The sequence below is a fragment of the Phocoena sinus genome, chromosome 16 (assembly GCF_008692025.1).
Source record: "Phocoena sinus isolate mPhoSin1 chromosome 16, mPhoSin1.pri, whole genome shotgun sequence".
NCBI classification, from domain to species: domain Eukaryota; kingdom Metazoa; phylum Chordata; class Mammalia; order Artiodactyla; family Phocoenidae; genus Phocoena; species Phocoena sinus.
The window spans coordinates 5,683,245-5,703,678 of NC_045778.1; the positions used below are offsets into that span (position 1 = coordinate 5,683,245).

The 20,434-nt window shown below is 44.0% G+C and overlaps 1 protein-coding gene across 3 annotated transcripts in view; it reads right to left on the reverse strand.

Moving 5' to 3' along the window:
• Positions 1 to 1,080: 1,080 nt before the first annotated feature.
• TARBP1 (TAR (HIV-1) RNA binding protein 1) overlaps positions 1,081 to 20,434 on the reverse strand; it is a 64,418-nt gene continuing 45,064 nt past the window's right edge. For 2 of the 3 annotated variants that reach the window (XM_032608441.1, XM_032608440.1), the window contains 11 exons: positions 19,156 to 19,276; positions 18,182 to 18,292; positions 17,153 to 17,302; positions 11,794 to 11,880; positions 9,584 to 9,780; positions 7,912 to 7,993; positions 5,804 to 5,975; positions 2,699 to 2,890; positions 2,390 to 2,514; positions 1,839 to 1,975; positions 1,081 to 1,504 (listed from right to left, as the gene is read on the reverse strand). In XM_032608441.1, coding sequence (XP_032464332.1) covers positions 1,336 to 1,504; positions 1,839 to 1,975; positions 2,390 to 2,514; positions 2,699 to 2,890; positions 5,804 to 5,975; positions 7,912 to 7,993; positions 9,584 to 9,780; positions 11,794 to 11,880; positions 17,153 to 17,302; positions 18,182 to 18,292; positions 19,156 to 19,276 — 1,543 coding nt within the window. In that variant the 3' untranslated portion in view covers positions 1,081 to 1,335. The remainder of the gene's footprint in view (positions 1,505 to 1,838; positions 1,976 to 2,389; positions 2,515 to 2,698; positions 2,891 to 5,803; positions 5,976 to 7,911; positions 7,994 to 9,583; positions 9,781 to 11,793; positions 11,881 to 17,152; positions 17,303 to 18,181; positions 18,293 to 19,155; positions 19,277 to 20,434) is intronic. The other variant, XR_004346209.1, reaches the window with a different exon arrangement.

Sequence of the window (20,434 nt, forward strand, 5' to 3'; positions counted from 1 at the left end):
GCGGCACGTGGGATCCCCCCAGACCAGGGCACGAACCCGCGTCCCCCGCACCGGCAGGCGGAGTCTCAACCACTGCGCCACCAGGGAAGCCCCCACTAGGTTTTTTTTTTTTTCTGTATCTGTGAGTCTGTTTCGGTTTTGCATATAGATCCATTTGTATTATTTTTTAGATTCTACATATAAGTGATATTGTAGAGTAAAAAAATAAATTAAAAAATAAAGCTACAGAAGAAAAAAGTACATAACAACAGGTAACGAACTCTGAAACTTAATTACTATTAAAAAAGGACCCAGGGGCTTCCCTGGTGGCGCAGTGGTTGAGAGTCCGCCTGCCGATGCAGGGGACACGGGTTCGTGCCCCGGTCTGGGAAGATCCCGGAAGATCCCACATGCCGCGGAGCGGCTGGGCCCGTAAACCATGGCCGCTGAGCCTGCGCGTCCGGAGCCTGTGCTCCGCAACGGGAGAGCCCACAGCAGTGGGAGGCCCACGTACCGCAAAAAAAGAAAAAAAAAGGACCCAGACATGATTGAAGTGCATTGCTGGATGGTGACAGTTACCATTAAATAATAAAGTAATCCTAATATCAAACAAAAAACCCTCAGAAGAAGAGAAACAGCACATCAACCCTCGTGGGTTCCATTCTCACTACTGGTAACGATGTGCAAGGGTGTCACCTCCTTCGGGTCCACGTTGACAACCGTCAGAAGGTAGACTATTTCTAATCACTAGTTGAACCCTGAGCGAAGATGGCATGTGAAAATTTCCTAAAAACTTCATATGAACGATTATGGCCTAGTTTATGGCTTTAAAAATAAGTTATGAACTTCACAGGGAAGCTGGTTTGGCACCTTGCCAAGCATGTTTCCTCCCTGCGAATCAGCAGAAAGAGGCCAATGGCTCCTCCTCACGCTGAAGCTTTGCTCCCCCCGCCCCGTGCTCGCTCTTGACAGGGGTGTGGTATTCACAGGTAATCAATCAGAGCTGCCCTAATTCTGCCTTCCTCCTACCATGGGCCACATTTCTGACAATACTAGTTTCTAGGACAGAAATGACCTTTCTAAAATACATTGTTTTATTTCCACAGTTGCTTAAAAGAAGCAATTTTATTAAAGAAGCAATACAACTTAGCTTTAAAAAAGGTTTATTAAAGGGGACAACATACAGCAATATAGTTAAGGCACATGACAAAGTTTTGGCATTAAACTGCAAATAAAGAAATGCAAATTATCCCAACAGATTTCAGAATCTATCTCATCAGTCCAAATAGTTCTAAAACAATGTTTCAACAGCACCGATAGATAACTCGATAACTCGTCTCAGACAAGGCACAAGCCTCAGGACCCGGGGTCCCCCTGCTTCAGCAGCTGCTGCCTGGTGTATTCCCAGATGAGCAGAGCTCCACTCACGTGGACGTTGAGGGAGCGGATGATGCCCTGTTGAGGAATTTCCACACACACGTCCAGTTGCTGGATCAGATTTGCTGGAATTCCTTCCCGTTCATTTCTGATTCAGAAAAATGGGAGAAGAAAGGTTAGTTTTCTTATAAAAAACAATTTTTTTCTCAGCTATCCTGGATGTTACTGGAAGAGACAGGTTAACACAATGACTCAAGTCTGTGGTACCAGGAAGATAAAGAAGAGTGTAACAAGAAGGCTTATGGGTCAACTCTGTGTTCACCTGACCGTCCCAAACGGGTGAAATAAAACGAAAACTTAGGGGGGCTTTCCATAAACCTTGCAAGTCAAAAGCCAGGTACAGGTGTATGATCAAGAGTCCAGGTAAAACTGTAAACCTTCTGAAACGTTTTCTAGACAGACTCTCAAGACAGTGTTCTTACCCCAACAAGAGTAGAGACTTCTCAGGGAAGCAGTACTGGGTTAGGTCTAAACTTTTCACAGTCTGTTCCACACCCACGATGGTGTAACCTTCTGCTTTTTTCTGTTGCAGATAATCGATCAGCTGAGGTGGTTTTACCTTAATATTCGTTTACAAAGAGCAGAATATTAAATCATTCATTTACAGCCCTCCTGGGGGTAAAATCAGTTAAAGAAAAAAACACTTTCATGAAACCGAAATTTGTTAAAAGGAAAAGGACAGAATTATTATACACTATAAAAAAGAACGCTCCCAACAGCTCATAAATTTATCAAACGAGAGTGACTTATATAACAGGACACATTTTACTGAAAAGAATTCTACATTATTGATTTCTAAAAATACAACAGTGTGAAAGATAATGAGAACAGAGTGGGCTGTAGTTTACTTTTCAGTATTATTTTTAAGCTATCAAAGGCTGGACTACTGCAAAAGGGTTGATAACGTGAAGACAGAGTACTACAAGGGAGTCTAGCAAATGAAAATTTTAATAATACATCACTTTGCGCCCACCTCCACTAAAGGAAGCCACTGTTCTGCTGAAACGCTGAGGTGCTGAAACTGCTTGTCTCTGATGCACTGAAGGCTGCCAACCACGAGCGCCGAGGCCCCGAACACCTCACAGGTCCGGCACAGCCCTGCACAGGACAAGCCGGGGTTACTGCCGCCAGTCTAAGGCCAAGTTCACTAGGTCCCAGGCATTCCTCTGAAGCTCCCGGAGGGGGGGAAATGTGGAAGAGAGGCCACAAATGGCACTGGGTCAATTACAAATTTTCGGGATCAGAAGATGTTAAGCAAGCCCAGTGGAAACTCCAATTTTACCTCCTAAGTTGGTTGGTTTGTCAACGAGTGAGGCCACCACAATCAGTCTGCTGAGTGACTTCCCAAGTTTGGCCACACGATCCTGAAATACCAGCTCCAGGTCTAAGTCGGGAACACTGCTTCTCCAGGGGATAATCTTCTTCTGAACATCACTGCACTCTGACTCGATATCTGCTTCGCCTGAGTTAGAACCTGGGAAAGAAAAAGAAAATATAAATCTCCCTCTCTATTGATTTACATGCATATATACTTTTTTAAGAGCTTAAAATGATAGTTTAGAATGAGATTCATTGACTAAAGAACTTTATTTGGATTCAGATACACTTGTCATTTTCGGTAACAGTTTAAAATGTTCAAATTCTACCCTGCTAACCAAAATACGACAGTATTTCATGAAAATCAAAGATGCACATTTTTTCCATTTTAGCATACCCCGAATTGGGAAGCATCTTAGAATCCATAAGGGTACCATGGGTTTGGCAGCATTTTTTTCTTAGAGTTACATAAAATAATGGCGTATCTTACAAACAAGGGTGTTATTAGATTGGAATTTTCTGTAGAAATATTGTATGCCGGAAAACAACAAACAGGCTTTATCTTAAATTATCTTGCAAGTACTTGGGGGACCTTTTCTAAAAACGAGGACTGTTCTTTGGAGCAGTTATCTCTTGGCTACCGCGATGAGTACACGGATGTTACTGAGCTGTCTAATGGTGCGTTGTGATCTCTAGTTCAGGACTGAGACTCTCCTTCCAGGCTCTCCTTCCCACTCCAGACCTGACTGAGCAAACGGGGGCACTCAGGTTACTGGGGAGGGAAGAGACACGCATGGTACTATACTGAGGGTGTGCCCACACAGACAGGAGTTGCTAATGTCTGGGGGAGGGAGGGGCCAAAAAGCAAGACGCAGGAGGGCTCAGGGAAGGGAGTGTAAAAGTCTGCAAAGGAGAGCGAGTGGGAAGGGCGGGGCAGACTGGACATGTTGCACACGGGCAGACGCGGAAGGACACGGACTCAGGCATCGCTCACAGCCTGCAGTGGAGGGAGGGACGTGACTCAGACCAGGTCGTTAGGGCTTTGTGTATAAAATGATAAAGAATTTATTCTACAGACAGGAGGCAGTACAGGGTTTTAAGAAGGGGGTAACTACTGGTTTTGTGTTGCAGAAAAAACCCCTCTTAAAAACGAGTGGGGAGGGAAAACCACCGAGAGGCTTTCACACTAGCCCAAAAAAGACAAAAACAGTCTCTGCAAGAGGGGCTGAAGAGGAAGGGCAGAATCGCCGAGGTCTGATAACGGATGTGGCTAGAGGGACGGCAGAAGAATGACTCCTGGGAGACCACTAACAGGAAGGGGATTAGAAGAGGCGCGTCTGGGCAGAAAGGTAACGTGGATTTGGATACTGAGTTTAAAGAGCTTACAGATGAGCTAGTGAAGCGTCTAGAAGGCTCAGGAAGGAGGCTGGTCAGTGGTGCTTTCCAGTTGTGGAAATAATAAAAACAGTGCAGGGAGAGCAAACAGAATGAGAAGAAAACCAGGCCAATGAAAGCATTTCAGCATTCACGTCTCAGCAGAGAAACCCTGTTGCAATATCCCCCTCTTTACCAAAAACAAACAAAACACACAGAAAGACCTCTGTAGCCTTCTCCCCATCCAGTAACTCCCCACTTCTCTGCCCCACTCACGTCAGACAAGATGTGCAGATGTGCGGCTCCCCTCTCCTCCCCTCCCCTCCCGGTCAGGCGGGCCCCTCCGCCCTGAGAAGGCTCCCGTCACTGTCTTTTGCCCCCAAATCCACGTTTGCTCTTCCCCAGGCTTTGCCTGACTTGCTGTCACTTCATGTAGCCTCTGCTCGATGTCAACTCCTTAAAAAGGTCTTTTTAATCCTCTCTCACACTCCTTACTCTGCTTTCTTTTCTCCATACTACCTGACATCTTATCTGTTTGTTTAGGGTTGTCCCCCTGGAGGAATGTGAGCGCCCTGAGGGCAGGGCCTCTGTCTTTTGTTCAGCACACAGGGGGCAATAAGTCAATCTTTGTTGACCTAGTAAATAAATTTAAGGTGATCGTCTTAAAATGAACCACCTAGAGTATTCGATTAAAAAAATGCACTTTCCTAGAACTCTCCTCCAGACAAAAATCTAAGGGTGGGACCCAAGAATCTGCACCTTCACCATGATGTCCAAGGGATTCCTGAAAACGCTAACATTTGAGAGAACTGTAAATATAAGGGACGAGGGAGGGGAACTCAGAGGAGAGTGAGGAAAGTCAGACTGAGGAGAAAAATCAGGAGAGCAAGAAATGAGCAAATAAATGCTACGCAGGGTCAGGTATGGTAAGAAAAGAGCATCTGTTTAGATTTTGTAAAGAAGTAGACAGAGACAGTTTCTGCTTTTCTGAAAGAAGTTTCCATGATGCTTATGGGCTGGGGAAGCCAGAAGGAGGACAAAATGTGAGTGACAGAGATGCTGAGAACGCAGATCACTACTACACATCTCTTAAGGTTAGTTGTGATTTTAAAAATGGGCGGGGGACTTGTTCCCGGTTTTTTGGGGCAGCTGGACTGTGAAGGGAAGGAGGAGGACGGGAAGTAACAGAGGGAAAAGGGGGGGTCCTTGAGAAAGCTGCAGGGAAGGATGGGGGCGGGGGCACATGGAAGGAGGGCTGGAGCCATAGGGAAAAGAGGGGTAAGAGATGAGTGATGTTGGGCCAGACCGAGCAGGGAATGCAGAGAGCTCTGCTTCACTCCCAAATAGGACAAGAAAAGAGATTTCTTAATTTGGCCCTTTTTTATATCTGTATTTTTTCAGAAATATAGAGTAGAAGAGCAATGAATATTTATTATCAATACTTCAAAGAAGACAGAAGCCTTTAGCTTTATATAGTAAAGCCGGTCAAGCTCTCTTTGGCTATTAAGAGCAAAGCCAACGTCAACAGAAAGTACTAGTCAGAGTGACAGCACGCCTTCTGTCTTTCCTCTAAGTGGAGCAGAATTCACCACATCAATGAAAAAGTGGTACTATCAACCACCTATTCTAAGTAACGTGAATCAATGAGCCTGACCAAGGCAACAGGGAGGACAAGTAAAACAGAAGTTTTTCTTACCTGTGTCCTGCTGGGACCAGTCACCTGGTTTTAGTTCACAAAGTTGAGCTGGAGAAAGGTACCACTGAAATCTTGCGTCTAAAGGAATGTCAGTGAACCTGGTGAATTTACCAATGGCAATCCATTCGTCCTCAACAAGGCCAGAAAGGCGTGGAAGGGTATAAAATATGGTCTGAAAGGAGAATTGTAAACATCTGAATTTTCTTCCCTTAAAAATAACAAAGAAATACATGATAACATGTTTAAAGTACAACTTAATTATTATTACTGATGTGTTCTCCCAAACTATCACATCTGATCAAATGACATACTTTCATTTATATCTTGTAGCAACTGTCTATCTATACTTCTTATCTTCTCTAAGAAATTAAGGGATTAATTTAGGAAATCCTTGAGAGCGGGCAAATCTTCCACTCCAGTATTTCTAACTGTATGTAACATAGTATACACCGTGCTCTTAATACAAGCAAGAAGTATTTTGGAATTAATGAGCATTAATGTTGGACAACATTTGGATAAATGCTATTTATTGACAACCAGACACCTCCGTAAGCAAAATCAAACTCAAGCTCCTGTGGTGCCAGATCCTCACTCTCGCTGCCAATATACAAATTTAGAGTCTAGATTTTGCCTCGACTGTATCTTAGCTGTGTGACCTTAGACAAGCCATTAGCCTCTCTCAGCCTCAACCTCCTCGCTGGTAAAACGAGGGTAAAATCAGGTAAGAAGAGCACATGAAAGTGATCTGTAAACTGTACAGTGTGACACCACTGTGGACAGCAGTTATTCAGTCACTACATGACAATCCTCCCCTTTCCTTACCTATGACAAGAAAACTGAGATCCAGATAACCCTCAAATGTGAAAAGGCACAGAGGAGTCAGAAGCACAGGAGGCAATTTAGAAACAAAGTAATAAACTGATAACAATGTCCAAGTCTTCATACAAGTTTTTAGAATGAATATGGTTTTCTCTTTATTAGCAATATCTGTGCAAATTGAAACTGGCATGATGAATGCAACTGTTTATTAAGTAGGTACCAAGTATAGCTCCAAATGTACGGAGAAACAGAGTTCTTGTGTGCCACTATTTTATTGATATGTACAGTTATAGTTCGTATAATTAATAGAGAATAAAATATATAAAACATATGAGGGTGAGGCAGTCAGAGTCAGGATGAAGGAAAAGTGGAAGCAAGGGACTTACTCCTGCTGGAGAACTGAATAGAAAAGGCTGACTTAGCACTAGAGAGTTATTAAGAGTCCTTCAGAAAGATGTCAAACAAAGCATTCTGGGCGCTAAAGGACACAGAACAGAGCACGTTAAAATATTTGAAAAATCCTAAATAATTTTTGCAACGAAGCAACAAAGTACACAATAATGTTTTATGATGACTATCTCACAACATATAGATCTGTATTTTTTTTAAAGGCCAGTTTATTAGTAATCCACACACACAACCCAACAACAACAAAAAAAACTGCTTATGCATGGTCGCTGAAGTTTCTGACACTTCCAGATTCCTAGATCACGTTTTAAATTCCAAGGCTGTAACTGTAGTCGAAAAGGAGAAAGTAACATATGTACAAATTTTAATAATCTGTACATTGATTCACATGCTAACTGTAACAAGTTTAAAGAAGTTATATAAGCACATTGTGTTAGGATCACTGAGATGGTGGGTCATTTGCTATACAATTCCAGCCATCCAGAACCTAAAACAGGCACTTAACAAAAGAGTAGGTCTTCTCCCTCTTTCATAACAATGGGCTTCGTTCGTTACAACAAATCTCACCTGCACAAATGTTCTCACTCATTTCCTTTTAATGTCAGAACAGATTTCTGTTCAGAGTTAAATATTCCCCCTTCCAGTGTTTACAAGCCAGACACTGCCTGAGAAACAGAAAGTGAAAATGACTAGCCAGTTTTCAGTGCTGAAGAGTGAAGCGCAAGCAGCCGTGACAAAATTACACGGAGCACTTTACGACCGTGAAGGCAGTGTTGTAAGGACAGTTAACCTCAGTACACCTTCAACAACCGCGGCAGAAAGGAAGCACCGGGACTAAAGATACAGAAGAGAGTCGTTCGCAAATGAGACCCTCTGCTCACCTCCAGACAGTAGTCCTTAAGTGGGTGGAACGCTGCAAAAAAGAAATGCTCCTGGATCCGTTGCCAATTCTTCTTTGCGTTCCTAAGTGTTAAAGATACATGTGAGGTACAGACTAGTGAACCCACTCTGGTAAGGGGGAAAACCAAATAGCTCTCTTAAAGAGGCACTGCAGAATTTAGAATGAGTGGAAAATCTTGTGAATTTTATCCCAAGATTTATAACCCCTATCTCCAAGGTCAGCGTCCTTAAAAGCTGACCCTAAATCTGACGTTTTGAAGTGAAACTGAAAGACAGACAAATTAAATAACACTCTCACAGTCCTACGTCAAACAGTGACTCAACAAGAATGAAACTCAGGTCTCCACTCCATCAAAGAGACAGTCGTCAGTCAACAGACAACGATGGGAAAATCTCACAGGAACAGCTGCCGCAGGTACAACTCCCTTGCTTGGGCAAAAAGAATTCTAAAAGGGAACCGTGTAAGAAATCTAGGCTGGGATCCTTATGTCTCTCTCTGGCCATAAATGCTTTTTTTTTTTTTTTTCCCAGGAGAGAAAATCGTTACATAAGTTACTTTTTTGTTTTTGGCTGCGCCGCGCAGCATGTGGGATCTCAGTTCCCCGACCAGCGATTGACTGCCCACTGCAGTGGAAGCGCGGAGTCTTAACCTCGGGACTGCCAGGGAAGTCCACGTAAGTCACGTTTTCTACCCTGAAGATCCACGACACGCAGCCAAACTCTACCAACTTCTGTTAAGCCAGATGAAAGTAAGAGGTTTTAAATACTTAGGTACATACTCACAAACAACAAAAACCAAAAATTTGTCAAGTTTTAGAAGGCAAAAGAGGGAGGAATAAAAGTGACAAAACATGGCCACCGGCAGGTTTCAGTTTAAATTCATGACCAACAACCCAAAAGCTAAGCAGCAATTTCAAGATGCCCTCCCGGTGAGATCATTCTGCTCTGGCCAACGTACCTCCTTCACCCCCGAGTTCCCAGCCCCTCCTGTCACTGCCGGCTGGGCCTCAACATCAGCGGTGTGAGGAGAGGAGACCTGAGATGAGAGACTGGCCCCTCCTTATGCACCTGTCTTCTCTGCCCCTTGGCTTTCAAGGGTCTCTTCAAAGGACAGCACCCCAATGTGTGTCCGAGCTCCCATCCCCCTGGGTTTTGCTACTGAGTCGTGCGCCCCGACCTACTCCATCACAGCAGCGGTGTTGTATCTGTTTGATACTGAGCGTCTGACTAGGATTTTGTTTGGGGGATAGAGAAGTTCTCTTAGAAAAGAAAAAGGCAAGAGCTTCCAGCTTTAACCCGGACATCTGAGGGGTTATGAGCACGGCTTTAGAGTCCAGTCATGCTACTTCTCAGCAGTTCTTTGACAACAGAGGATGAAAACATTTGGCTACGCTGAAGAGAAACGTCTAGAGGTCCCTAAATTAAAGATCAAGGATTAAAGAGCAAAAAAAAGAAAAAGAAAATAAGTCAATGACGGAGCTGACAGCACTCAGAACTGTAATTAAACCGCACATCCAACAGTGAGCTGCTTAATCCGAGCTCTGTGCACTGCAGCGTGATGGGCCCAACAGGAGCTGCTAAAAGCTGGGCACCCTCTCTACCCTCTCTGCACACAATGCTGGACCGAGGGGTAAGGGGACAAGGCCTGCTTACCCTGCTCCATGCATGTTTTCCACTTGATTCAGACTGGATTCAATAACGGAAGTCAACGCATCAAGTTCTTCAACGTGCAATGTCTTACACATGCTCCAGATTTTCTTAAGAGCAACTAAGGCATACAGTCGGATGCTAAAGTTGTGATTAAAACACCAGTGCAGTACGACAATAAGGGCTTGCTTCAGAATTAGTTTCTGAAAAGGAGAAACATTCTTCAGATGTAAACACGGACCATTTTATTTACCCTTGACTGTATGACCAAGAACAGGTGACAAAAATGCTACAAAGTAAAATCTCATTTCACTGTTTTTGCATCGTCATTCTCAGACAGATACACTGGCAGGAGTGATTTCCTCAAGAAGGAAAAGTATCTTCCCAGCTCTTTAGTTTTTATTTACCATGCTGCCACACATGTTCTCCCCCATACTCCGGTACCTAGGTTAATCTGAATGAAGTACTTTCATGCTCACCACTGTATGACCAGTGTTTTAAAGAAGTCTCCATCACTTATTACCTTACCATGGGCTGAAAAAGTTAGAAATATTAAGTGAACTTGAGCAAGGTACCTCATAAAATGCTGTTTTCCCCTGGTCTGAACTACTCTGTTTTCCCTAATAGTGACCTTGGACCCACACAGCACTGAGTGGTGGCAGGAAAATTAAGAAGTGGGGAGAAAAATAATAAGAGTTTAAACTTCCCTGTAGTCTTTTCCTGGGAATTCACAGAGTTTTTCACCTTCACAGCCAGGAGATTTTATGCAATGATAATCCCTGATTTCTAAAACCACACAGTTCAACAGATATTGAAAGGCAAAGGAAGTGACATGTATTAATGTGGAAACCAGATGGACTCAAACTTTTAATACAGTTATCAGGAGCTACCTTAATGCTCCTACAGACGGCTCATCTGTAAATGTTACTGGGCTGCACCAAGCTAAGAGCCCTGCAATAGTAGTTTCCTGTCTATCTTACTTCTCTCAACAGATTGTAAGCAAATCTCTTCCCTGCACATATTTAAAACAGAAAGAGAACAACTGCTATTACCGGATGCTAGAGCTTTCGTAACTCTTACCAGAAACACAAGTTTTCACATAACTATAACTAACACACTGCCATCTGGCGGACAGACACTGTAACACACCATCAATTTTAAGATATTATCATGGTTTTTGAGGTTAAAATGTGGTGGGAAGAAAGACCTGTTCTTAGGATTGATGAAATAGGTGAACAACGAAATCTGATTGTTACCATGCCCAAAGACAACACTTTGAAAAGTTCTAGGAAACCTATCCCCCCAATATTTTTGCCTCACTTTCAACACCAAACGACATTTCTTTCAGACAGCTGACCACTGAACAACAGGGCTTTGAACTGTGCAGGTCCACTTATACGTGGATTTTTCTTCACTAAAGACGTACTACAGAGCGACAGGATCCTCGGGTAGTTGAATCCACAGATACAGATGAGGAACCCTGGATTACGGTGACTGTAAAGATACGTGTGGATTTCCCACTGCGCAGAGGGTCGGTACTCCCAACTCCTGTGTTGACCGAGGGTCGACCGTGTTAAGTTTCTCCCAGAGTTTACAACATATAAGGACACTCTGTGTAGATTCAATAATATAGAATCTTGCTCTAGATCTTTACCGGCAGGTTTTCCTGAATTCTCCACAGTTACCACAGTGATTAACCAGAATGAGCTAAGATCTCTACTTATCTAGGGAAGATGCTTTAAACCCGAGAAAGGTGAAGAACTGGCTTTCACACTCTGCATAGTGACAGTCATTTTATATAAACCTTCCGTAACACAATGGCTTTTAATACTCTGACCATGAGTTTCTTTGTACCAGCATTTGTTAAGTAACTCTGCCAGCCAAGGAACACTTAAATGCAATAGGGGAAGGTCGTCTTTAAATAATCTTACGTAAATACCTGCATCAAGTTAAGCATCCTATCATTAAAAGTTGCCCATTCATTTGTCTAGAGATTTAACATGGGCTCAGGCGTTATCTCAGTGTGTGTGTGCCCGTGGTAACACCTTACTGTGCATTTGTGTCTAAGTGCGTGTGCCATTAGGAGGGGAGTGGAAGGGATGGGGAGAAACGGCAAAACACACGAGGACTACTCTAAATGAGAACAGTTAGCACAAATGTGTAAGTTCTATTTTGATGTCAAGTCTGAACTCTTCTCAGAAACGATATAAACCTACCTTCTCTGGAATATTTTCAGTAATGATGTCCAAATGCGACAAAACTGATAAAAACGTACAAATGCTTGTTTTAAGGTTTTCTTCGGCCTGAAAATAAATCAGATACACGAAACAGTCACTCAAGGCTGCCGCGAGCCCGTGCACATCAAGGCACCGGGCTGGATGCTTGGGGCCCGGGCCATGAGGCCGGCTCTTCCCCGACGCAGCCACGGCCTGGGTGGCAGGAGAGGAGGAAAAGCGAGAACGCACAGGAATGTCCCAGAGCGAAATGCCGGCACGCACAGCACTCATCCAACACACGGCCGCTAACCACTCAGGCGAGGAGTACCTGGGGGAGACCAGGGTGAGCTCACTGCAGGGAGAGAAGGGCTGGCTGGAGAAAGCGGGGGTGGGCGGGGGAACAGGTGAAGATGACCAAGACGAACCAAGACGGGCAAGCGGGAAGCAAAGGCCCCCGTGCGGAGGGGAGCAGCAGAGGTTAAATGGGGCCCTGCAGCTGCTTAAAAAGAGCCTCAAGAGGGCTGCCCTGGTGGCGCTGTGGTTGGGGGTCTGCCTGCCGATGCAGGGTACACGGGTTCGTGCCCTGGTCCGGGAGGATCCCGCGTGCCGCGGAAGCGGCTGGGCCCGTGAGCCGTGGCCGCTGAGCCTGCGCGTCCGGAGCCTGTGCTCCGCAACGGGAGAGGCCACAACAGTCAGAGGCCCGCGTACAGGGAAAAAAAAAAACACAAACGACACGTGAACTGCGATCTGAAGGAAGAGCAGCAGTTATGCAGGCAGAGAGGAAAAAGAACAGAAAAGGTCAGGGTGGTACTCGGCCACATGGGGGCCCCGATGAAGCAAGCTGTCCAGTAATCAGGCCCTAAGGCGGGCCACGCCCCCTGGGGGGCTTGGTCACGCCATCTGCCCTGGCCAATAAGCAGTCCTCGGCACCCTGAGCGACCACACACACAGCTACAGAACCAGTGGTGCCCGGCCCCGCGGCTGTCCCCACTACTGCAGCCAAGGTGAGCTTATCACATGGCCAAAGAAGTCGTTTGCAGGTCCCAGCCCAGTGGACACCACAGGCACGACAGCCCAGCCTGGTCCTGTCAATCCAGAAGCAGGAAAAATAGCAGAGCGTTGTTCACACCGCTGGCCTTTGGAATGTTCCAGCAACAGAAAACTGAGCCCATGCATGCATCCATGACTCGAGTGCAGAGGTGGGAACGCGGGGCACACGGACTGGACGGGGAAGAGGGCACAGGCCACGTGAGACCTGTAGGCCACGCACGGCTGAAAGTGGACGACCTGATCACATTTTCATTTTGAAGAACCTGCTCTGGCCTCGGTGTGGAGAGGAGATCGAAAGGGAGGAAGAGGGGACGCAGTCCACCGAGGGGAGCAGTGCAGTGGACGATGCAGCCTGGACCAAGGCCAAACGCAGAGACGGGAGATGGTGACTGAGAAACACTCGGGAGGTAAGAGCGACAGGATCTGGTCCAGAGTCAGGAAGAGCGCTGAGTTCCCTGCTTTGTGCAGCTGTACAGACGGTGGTGCTGTTTACAATAGTAGAAAAAGATCAAGTTTGGGGCAAATATAAGGCACCTGGTGTCAGACATCCAAGTTTTAGATGATTTATAAACATTCAAGAAGAATGTCCACAGCGGGGGTCAGCAAAGCTTTCTGTAAAGGACCAAACAGTGAATAAAAATACAGCTCTGAGGTCCATACAGTCTGCTGCAAACACTCGACTCTCCTTTTAGCTCAAACACAGCCATGAACGATAGGTACTGATACATGAACGGGCATGGCTGTGCTCCCATCAGACGTGGCCAGGCCGGGCGTGGCTGCAGTCAGCCTGATGGGGCACTTAGGGGAAGATGGCTGGAAGAGAAAGAGAAATTATTGGGTGATTCACATCAGATAATAAGTGAATCCATGACCCAGATAAAACTGACTATAAAACAAGGAGAAATTAAGAAAAGAAGGCGGCCCAGCCTTGAGAGGCACTGACATTTAACAGCTGGGCAGGGAAGGGAATGCCCAGAAAGGACACAGAAAAGAGGAAACACAGGGGCAGGGGGAACCAGGGAAGTGTTACTGAACCAGGAACAAGGAGGTCGTCTGCAGCATGGACGGATGGGGGGAAGCAGGAGGCTGACCACCGACCCTGGCGAAGGGTCGTCTGAGAAGTGACCAAGCCGGAGGTGGGTCCGCTGGACTGAACTGTGGGCAGAGAACATGAAAACCCCGAAACTGGCATACACACACTTCTTTCAGCAAGTCTGGCTCTGACAGGGTAGGGAGATAGGTGATTACAGGCGTCCTCTATAGGAGCAGCTCAGTGTAAATACCCGTAACAATGGATGAGAAACCACCTGGTTAAGAAGGGGACACTAGGTATAGGAGAGAGACCGAGGGCTAAGGTTCCCGAGAAGGCAGACAGGAAGAGAAGCCGGAGAACAAGCAGAGGAATTACCCCAACAGCAGATTCAGGTAGGTCCTTGATGATATAGGAGGGAAGCAGTCTTGGGTGGATATGGACAAGGTATTGGGTTGGCCGAAAAGTTCGTTCGGGTTTTTCCAGAAGACGTTACAGCAAAACCTGAATGAACTTTTCGGCCAATCCTATATATTTATTTGCGTGACTGCTCTTGAGAAGGTAAAGGTATTCCTATGCGATGACTGCCACTTTCTCGGAAACATAAAAGCTAAGGTCACCTGCTTCAAATAAAGGAGGAAAAGGGTGTAGTGGACACTGCCTGTTTGCGGGTATCTCTTCTGAATCCCCTTCCCAGTTCAGGGAATTCTTCACCTTATAGGTCTTGTGAGAAGCTGGAAATGCCAGACATTCATTTTCCCAGCCTCCCTGCAGCTAAGAGAAGTCACCTGACCTGGATCCGGAGACACCTGCCCTGAATGCTGGGTTGAGAACTGTTTACCCAGAGAGGCAGAGCCCACAGAGAACCCACTCCATGCAGGCGGACGGCTGGCCAAGGCTGCAGCACTGCCGTGACGGCGCCAGGCGTCCAGTGGGGTGAAGCAATGTCCCTGGTGGACCCGCTCTACGGCACGCCTGTGGCTACGGTTCTGGAAACCACCGAGCCCCACCTTGTTCCTGCCTATTTTCCAAGCTGGATTCTGCAGCTTTCTGGGCTACCTCACTTCCCCCATCTCCACTGTCTGTTTTCCATCCCTTTGATTCAATCAGCAAACGTTTTACTTGCTTACAGTGAAAAACCCTGATGTCCACGAGGAAAAGATGTGAAGAGAAAATACCAGCTCTGAGAGCTCTTTATGGAAAATGAGAGACTGAGCAGAGTGGAGAAACGGGACGGAACTGGTGGCTTGACCAGGGACAGGAGAGTCAGGGGGGCTGGAAGCACACCAGAGCCAGGGGCCTTCCGTGAGAATTTCTGAGGCAGTGCCCACCCTCTCGAGAGCAGACAAACAAGATTAATAAAGCAACAGGTCTGAGAAGCAACGCAAGGAAAAAATGTCAAAGTATGTTTCTTAATTCTATGGGCATGAAGAGAAGAAGGAAGAGCCAGGAGAGGAACCTTGGAACAGTGAAGGCGAACGCGGCTTCTGAAAGGAAACAGACACCTGAATTAGAGCTTTGTCATTTCTTAGTGGTGTGACAAGTTACTTAATCTCTCTGGACTTCAGTTTTTTCACTAAGTAAAATGTAAAAATTCTGACCTACTTTTCAGGATCACTGTGAAGATGATGCCGCCATGCTTATCGTAACAGCCAGGTTTCAGGAGAGGAGCCTGGGACAGTGAGTGAGTGAGTGAGGGTGTGTGTGTGTGTGTGTGTGTGTGTGTGTGTCCAGGTTTCAGGAGAGGAGCCTGGGACAGTGAAGGAAGGAGTGTGTGTGTGTGTGTGTGTGTGTGTGTGTGTGTGTGTGTGTGTGTGAGACCAGGTTTCAGGAGAGGAGCCTGGGACAGTGAAGGAAGGTGTGTGTGTGTGTGTGTGGGGGGGGGGGGGGAATTTCAGGCAAAGACATGCTCATCAATTTCGTGTTACACAGGATGAAGTTTGAAGTGATTACGTTAGAGGGCCTAGGAGGTGGCTGGGATGCAGCAAACCAGCAGAGACAGGGAGTATAGAAAGAGAAGGACAAGGGACTGGAGAAGGGACCACCACAGTGTACAGTCAGCTGGAGAAAAAAAGCAACAGTCAACGAGAAAGGCTGCGCGGCAGTAAGGAAGAGGAAGAAAAAAGACAAGGCTGTTTGTAGCTGCACATGAAGCCCTCAACGTGCGACTTCTGAAGATGCGGGAAAGCCCAGTGGTTTAAGAAGAGCAAGAGAGAAAGGCAAAGATACTCACTCTCGAAGTTTAATAGAAGGAAAAGAAGACACTAGGACGATGGCAGGAGGGAGCAAAAGTCAACAGAATAAGAGTGAAGAGCTCAGGGCACATAAGGACACAGCTATAGATGAGCAAGAGAGAACAACAGTTTCTCCCCCTGAAACAGAAAGGAAGAAACAGAAAGAGATGCTTTTCACACACAGAAGGCAAGGTCATTTACCCAGAAAGGGAAGGGTGAACTTGGGAACCAGCAGAAAATACTTGAGGCAAGTATTTAGAACTGATGTTTAGAAACAACTTGCTATTTGTCAGGAAGCCCGCAACTGCAAACTCTATCACTAATCTTAGTATCGATGCCTTACAAATGATTTTCAAGATTTAAGAATGTTGGGGATGAGGTGTCAGAGGTGTGCGTGAGGGTACAGAGGAGGTAAGAATGGAAACGAACTGACACTTGCTTTTGGCTGGGTGGTAGGGGCTCCCTTCTACTCTCTCTGCTTTGGTTATATTTGAAATTTCCCTACTAAGAAATTCTTTAAAATTGTAAGGAATGCATTTAATTCCTCATCATTCTTTTTTGTTGTTGTGGTTTTTTTTTTACTTTTTGGCTGCACCCTGCAGCATGTGGGATCTTCGTTCCCCAACCAGGGATCGAACCTGCACCCCTGCGTTGGAAGCACGGAGTCTTAACCACTGGACCGCCAGGGAAGTCCCCAATTCCTCAGCATTCTTACCTCTAAGATCAAACAAAGACTTTGCTTGGTAAATGAAAATATAGAAAGCACCTATTCCCCTTACTCCTTAACAACAGAAACCTTTTCCCTCTTTGTTTTGTTGGAATAGAAGAACTCTCAAATAAAGATTATGCCATACTCAAGATAAACGCCAGGGCTTTCTGTCTCTGTCTAAATTAATTCAAATCCTGCAAAACACAATTTAGGATATCAGTACATTAGGGGCAGGGCAACTGACAGCCAGAAAACGATTGAAGTGAAACAATCTCCCAGCATAGCTAAGATCTTTTCCTCATTAAAAAAAAATTATGAAAAATCTCCTTTACTTACGTAAGAAAAACAGTCCCAGAACTTCGGAAGAAATTGAGGGAATTTATGAAGAATCAGTATAATAATCCATTCTATAAAATATTTTATGGATGCTTGATTATTGATGAAACCAGCCTGGAAAATCTTGTCAATAATTCTATTCAAGAAATTCTGAGAAAAATAAAGCACACAAATTAAACTGTTATGGTTATTAATTTTTTAAAATTATTTTTATTGAGATAGCACTGACATATAATGTATAAGTTTAGGTGTACAACATGTTGATGTGATGAGACATTTATTGATTGATTTATTTATTTTTAAACATGTTTACTGGAGTGTAATTGCTTTACAGTGGTGTGTTAGTTTCTGCTTTATAACAAAGTGAATCAGTTATACGTATACATATGTCCCCATATCTCTTCCCCTTGCGTCTCCCTCCCTCCCACCCTCCCTATCCCACCCCTCTAGGCGGTCACAAAGCACCGAGCTGATCTCCCTGTGCCACACGGCTGCTTCCCACTAGCTAGCTATTTTACGTTTGATAGTGTATATATGTCAGTGCCACTCTCTCACTTTGTGATGATACATTTATACGTCGCATTATGACTACCACCTTAGCAGCACTAGTCTCTCTCATGTCACGTAGTGATTTCTCTTCTGTGGTGGGAAAAATTAAAATCTATTCCTTATCAACTTTGAAAATGGTTACTAATTTTAATTAAGAAATAGTCACTATTAAAAAACAGCTTAAAGTTTTATCGTGGCATATGAGTCTTTAAACAGTTAAAATATTACAATAAAATACTGAGGGGAAAAATATATTAAATGGGGCCATGTAAATCAGTTTCCAATTTATTTCTACAACACCTAATTGCCTTAGTATTCTATTAAAAAAACTTCTGAATAAACTTCAATTTTAAGAACTAAAGTATAAATTTTAAGCAGACGACTTTCTCAATTTTAAAGTAGCACATGACAATTTCTACTACATAGTTTATTCATATGAAAACATTATGCTTTAAGGTACGAAGGTAATAAATGTTATACCTGATCGAATCTGGGGAAAAGTACAAGCAGAGTCTGCCATATTCGGTTCTTCACTCTATGTTGTTGAGAATTCACATAGTATCGAGTTCTTGACTTGGACACCAATCCATCCTTGGGGGGCGGGGGAGAGGGTGGAACCAATATTAAATTACCTACTGAATTCGTGATTAATGAAAATAAAATCAGTGACAACTTCAAGTTTAAAAAGTATAAACTGGGCATAGGAGCCTGTTATACTCTGAAAGGCAGAAGGATAAGAAAGACACTTTCTTATGATACTTTTCCCAAGTTTCCTTTCAAAACAATGAATTTCGTTCTTTTGTTTAACTTATCTTTTTTTTTTAAGTTTTATTATTCTTATTTAATTAATTAATTTATTTTTATTTCTGGGCCACGCCGCGCAGCATGTGGGATCTTAGTTCCCTGACCAGGGATCGAACCCATGCCCCTTGCATTGGAAGCGTGGAGTCTTAACCACTGGACCACCAGGAAGTCTAAACTTATCTGCTTTTAAAATTAGAAAAGGAACCATACAAATTTACGTAGTAAAAAAAGTACCTGAAAATATACTTCTCCTTCCTGGTGCCCAGTTAAGGGGGAGACATGGGGTCACAGGGGTGGACTTGGCACTAAAAATTTTTTTAAGTTTATCGTATTTTAGTAAATAGTGACAGATCTGAAGAATATATATTAGCAAGGGAATACAATGCCCCTTGATTGTGTAAGTTTGGAATAATGGGATCTGCAATTTGATATAGACCCCACTAAGACAGGGGCACCTCAGTAAACGGACAGTGCCATCACCAGACACAAGGCAACAGCAGCACAGAGTCCTACGTTAGCAGCGCTCTCCCCGGCTTTAATGGTCTGTGCTGTCTAAATTCAGCCAACTGGCAGGTTTACTTCTGGTACGTCACTGCTACTGCTTGAACTGCTAAGTTAAGATACTTGAAGGTAAAATAAAGCATATTTACTTTTTCTAATAGCTTGACTGCAAGATCTTCCATAAACAACTTATGAGACATATTTGAGCCATCTAATAAACACAGGAATTTGACAGCACAAATTCTCACATAATGGTCCTCTCTTTTAGTACTAAAAAATATAAAATGATAGATTATGTTAATACATTTTCAAAATTAAAAAATACATTAGATATTAATTTCAAAATATCAAAACCTTCCAAAAGTTTTCTAAAATTAAGTAGCTTCATATTTAATGACAATGCATTTTATTATTATGTTTTTACATCTTTATTGGAGTATAATTGCTTTACAGTGGTGTGTTAGTTTCTGCTTTATAACAAAGTGAATCAGTTATACATATACATATGTTCCCATATCTCTTCCCTCTTGCGCCTCCCTCCCTATCCCACCCCTCTAGGTGGTCACAAAGCACCGAGCTGATCTCCCCGTGCTATGCGGCTGCTTCCCACTAGCTATCTATTTTACGTTTGGTAGTGTATATGTGTCTATGCCACTCTCTCGCTTTGTCACAGCTCACCCTTCCCCCTCCCCGACAATGCATTTTAAATCAGGATAGACAGTGGACGGTAACAAATACATCAACAGGAGATCCTGTACACAAAGTCTGAATGAGCACAAATTCACCCAGACTTCTGGAAAAACAAGGCACACACTACTGATACTGGGTCAATAATACCTCATCTGTGGACAAAACAGATCACAGCTCATGACACTGTTCCTGGAAGAGGACCACAGACACCTCCTGCTCGGGGGCAAGAACACACATCAACACCTCGATGCTGTCGTCACTGTGTAGTCTAAGTGCACGTCTCTAGGTGAAGGGCAAACTCAGAGAGCACTCACTGTGTGTGCTGAGCATCCCAGCATTTTCAGTATCCAAACGGGGAAAAATAAATTCACTGAAATTGTTAATTATTTCCAGGTTCATTAAAATGACTATCATGTGAGTAAATGTCATTTTAACTTAACAATATCTGTCTAATAGAAATCAAAATATTCTGGAAACGTCAACTAAATAAATTTCACTTATTGTTATACTCCAACCAGCCAAGAAAACAAAAAATTAATTAAAATAATTAACAATGAAAAATGTATATATTTAATGAAGAGTGGCAGATTTAAAACACAGCTATGACTCTTAGAATAATAAACTTTGTGGTAACTGTACACAATTGTCATTTGTTGTCCTAAACTCTAAAATCAAAGTGAATCATGACAACACAATTTATTATCTTCTTCATAAACACCTATGCACAAAGTTTTGAAA